Source organism: Ranitomeya imitator, chromosome 3 (genome assembly GCF_032444005.1).
Source record: "Ranitomeya imitator isolate aRanImi1 chromosome 3, aRanImi1.pri, whole genome shotgun sequence".
NCBI classification, from domain to species: domain Eukaryota; kingdom Metazoa; phylum Chordata; class Amphibia; order Anura; family Dendrobatidae; genus Ranitomeya; species Ranitomeya imitator.
This window is the reverse complement of record NC_091284.1, coordinates 798,669,692-798,672,168: the sequence shown is the minus strand read 5'-3', so window position 1 is coordinate 798,672,168 and position 2,477 is coordinate 798,669,692. Positions and strand designations below refer to the sequence as shown.

The 2,477-nt window shown below is 47.4% G+C and overlaps 1 protein-coding gene across 1 annotated transcript; it reads right to left on the bottom strand.

Annotated features, from left to right (window-relative positions):
* Nucleotides 1–392: 392 nt before the first annotated feature.
* LOC138671772 (NADH dehydrogenase [ubiquinone] 1 alpha subcomplex subunit 7-like) lies at nucleotides 393–731 on the bottom strand. Its single transcript, XM_069759920.1, has one exon. It carries the CDS (start codon nucleotides 729–731, stop codon nucleotides 393–395), a length of 339 nt encoding a protein of 112 aa, XP_069616021.1.
* Nucleotides 732–2,477: the final 1,746 nt, after the last annotated feature.

Genomic DNA, 2,477 nt, shown 5'->3' with positions numbered 1-2,477 from the left:
TTATACACTTTTAATCTGGATCACTTGCTGTGGACTAAGAACACCGAGAGTGTTCGAAACGCCTTCACCTATTCCATGGAAGTCCCTCTGTAAATTTGCTTTTTGCTGATTTTGGCATGCAGTGTTTCCATTTTTTTTTTTTTTTCCCCAAATCAAATGACATTTATTGAAGTATTCTACATAAAGTGACAATGATAAGATATAAAAAATTTGGCCTGGTCATTAAGGGGTTAATAACATGATTAGAATAGCCTCCAAAGCACTTACCAACATGACAAATATTGAGGGGGCAGAAGCAGTTAATCAACTTACAAGATTTAAAGATATGCGTGCATTTCTTTTATTTCCATTACTATGATACAATAGTTGAAATTACTTTATCCAAGCTCCATTCACAGGTACGGCTCATCACGTGTCAACATCAGCTTAGGAGGACAAGTTCCTGGTGTTACTGGCTTCTTTAATACTTTTGCAACAGAGCTGGATGAAGATTCTCCAGACACCAGAGCCTTTTGTGATGGCATAATGATAGTAGGTGGTAAACTTTCTCTCCACCCATCTCGGGTGCAGTAGTAATTGTTTGCAAACTTGTGACTTGGACCCACTGGAAGATGTGGTAGAGGCTGAGTCCTGCTTGCAATTTCTGTATAACGAAGCTGTAACTTCTCTTGAAGATTTTGCCCAGAAGCCCAGTTCCTCAGCCGCTGGATGAATCTGGTGGCAGTAGCCATGTTACCCGTCAAGGGCAGAAAGCGGAACCTCGGTGTACGGGGAAAGACTAGACCGAGAGACAATTGACCTTCACAAGAGTGCGCGTTGTACTGTCTACCGTTAGTCTTCCACTACAAAGGAATATGGTCTCCTTAAAGATGGTGGCATTTTACAACTACAATCTGCGTGTGCGCCAGGAGCAGCCGTCAGCTGTCGCCATCGTGGGTAGTGTTTCCATTTTTAACAATTTTGGAATAAAGAATTTTTTTATCTTTCTGAGCTGGATTTTCTCTTCAATTCTACTACTGTTTCCTCATACATGCCCCCCATTGCCCATGCTGTTCCTCATACATGCCCCCCATTCCCCAGCACTGTTTCCTCATACATGCCCCCATTCCCCCTTACTGTTTCCTCGTACATGCCCCCCATTTCCCAGTACCATTTCCTCTTACATGCCCCCATTTCCCAGTAATGTTTCCTCGAACATGCCCCCCATTCCCCAGTACTGTTTCCTCATACATGCCCCCCATTCCCCTGTACTGTTTCCCCATCTCCCCCTTTGCTCTTCATTTTGTGTCCTCATATCTCCCCACACACATTAAATCCCCCATCCCCACTACAAATCTCCCCACACACAATAAATAACCCCATCTCCACTCCAAATCTCACCTCACACATTAAACACCCCCAATCTCACTCCAATTCTCCCCACACACATTAAAAAACCCCATCCCCACTCTAATTCTCCCCACACACATTAAAAAACCCCATCCCCACTCTAATTCTCCCCACACACAAAATAAATCCCCCTTTCCTCACTCAAATTGTCCCCACACACAATAAATCCCTCCATCTCCACTCCAATTCTCACCACACATAATAAATCCCCCATCCCCACTCAAATTGCCCCCCCCCCCCGTGCACTTAATCTTTGGTGTCTTCTGCTCACTTTTGTGAGAAGAGTAGAGAGGAAAAAAGGGGAAGAAATATAGGAGGGGAGTCTACATTACAAGCAGAGTGCAAAGTAGAATGTCTGTTTCATTGGTGGTGCACTGAAATAGGGTCATGTGCGCCTAAAAGACTGTGCCTAACCGTGATTTATTAAGAGGCTGTACGCTGTGAATTGCCACTCAAACTGCCACCATTATAGCGCCACGATGAACGCTTGAAACGAAAAGTGCGCCATCGTGGGCGGGGACTAGTTGCACGGCGCAAAAATAATTGCCACCCACTCCAAATACTTCTGCACCATGCGAACATGCCCATCAGCAATTGAGATCCGCCTCCTGATCCTGAATGGCGGGAGAAAGAGGAAAAAGAAGCTCCGCCCCGCAGGAGAGAGTGGGAACCAGACGAGGACGCAGCAAGGAACGTGGAGGACAACATGGTGAGCAGCCCAGACCAGGAGCGTGGGGTGGAAGCCGAGGACTCCCCCAGCCACTAGGATGGAAGCTGCGGCGAGCTGTCACCAGCAGTCCCAGAGTTCCTGCAAGAAGTGGAGGAGCTGAGCGACAAACTCCTGTGGATGCAGCGGAGTGCTGAGACCAAGTGGAATGCAGTGCTGGGAGTGAAACTGCAGGAGCAGCGTCCCATCCGGTGGTCCCTGATTCCAGCAGAGGAGAATGACACCAGAGACATTGCAGCGGCAGGTAAGGAAACTGCCCCTGCCCCGGTAGCCGAGGAACTTCTAGTAGGCCAGCTAGCTGCACCACCATGCTATGGATACAAATGGATTCAAATCCTGGGAGAATGAGACCAGACCATGG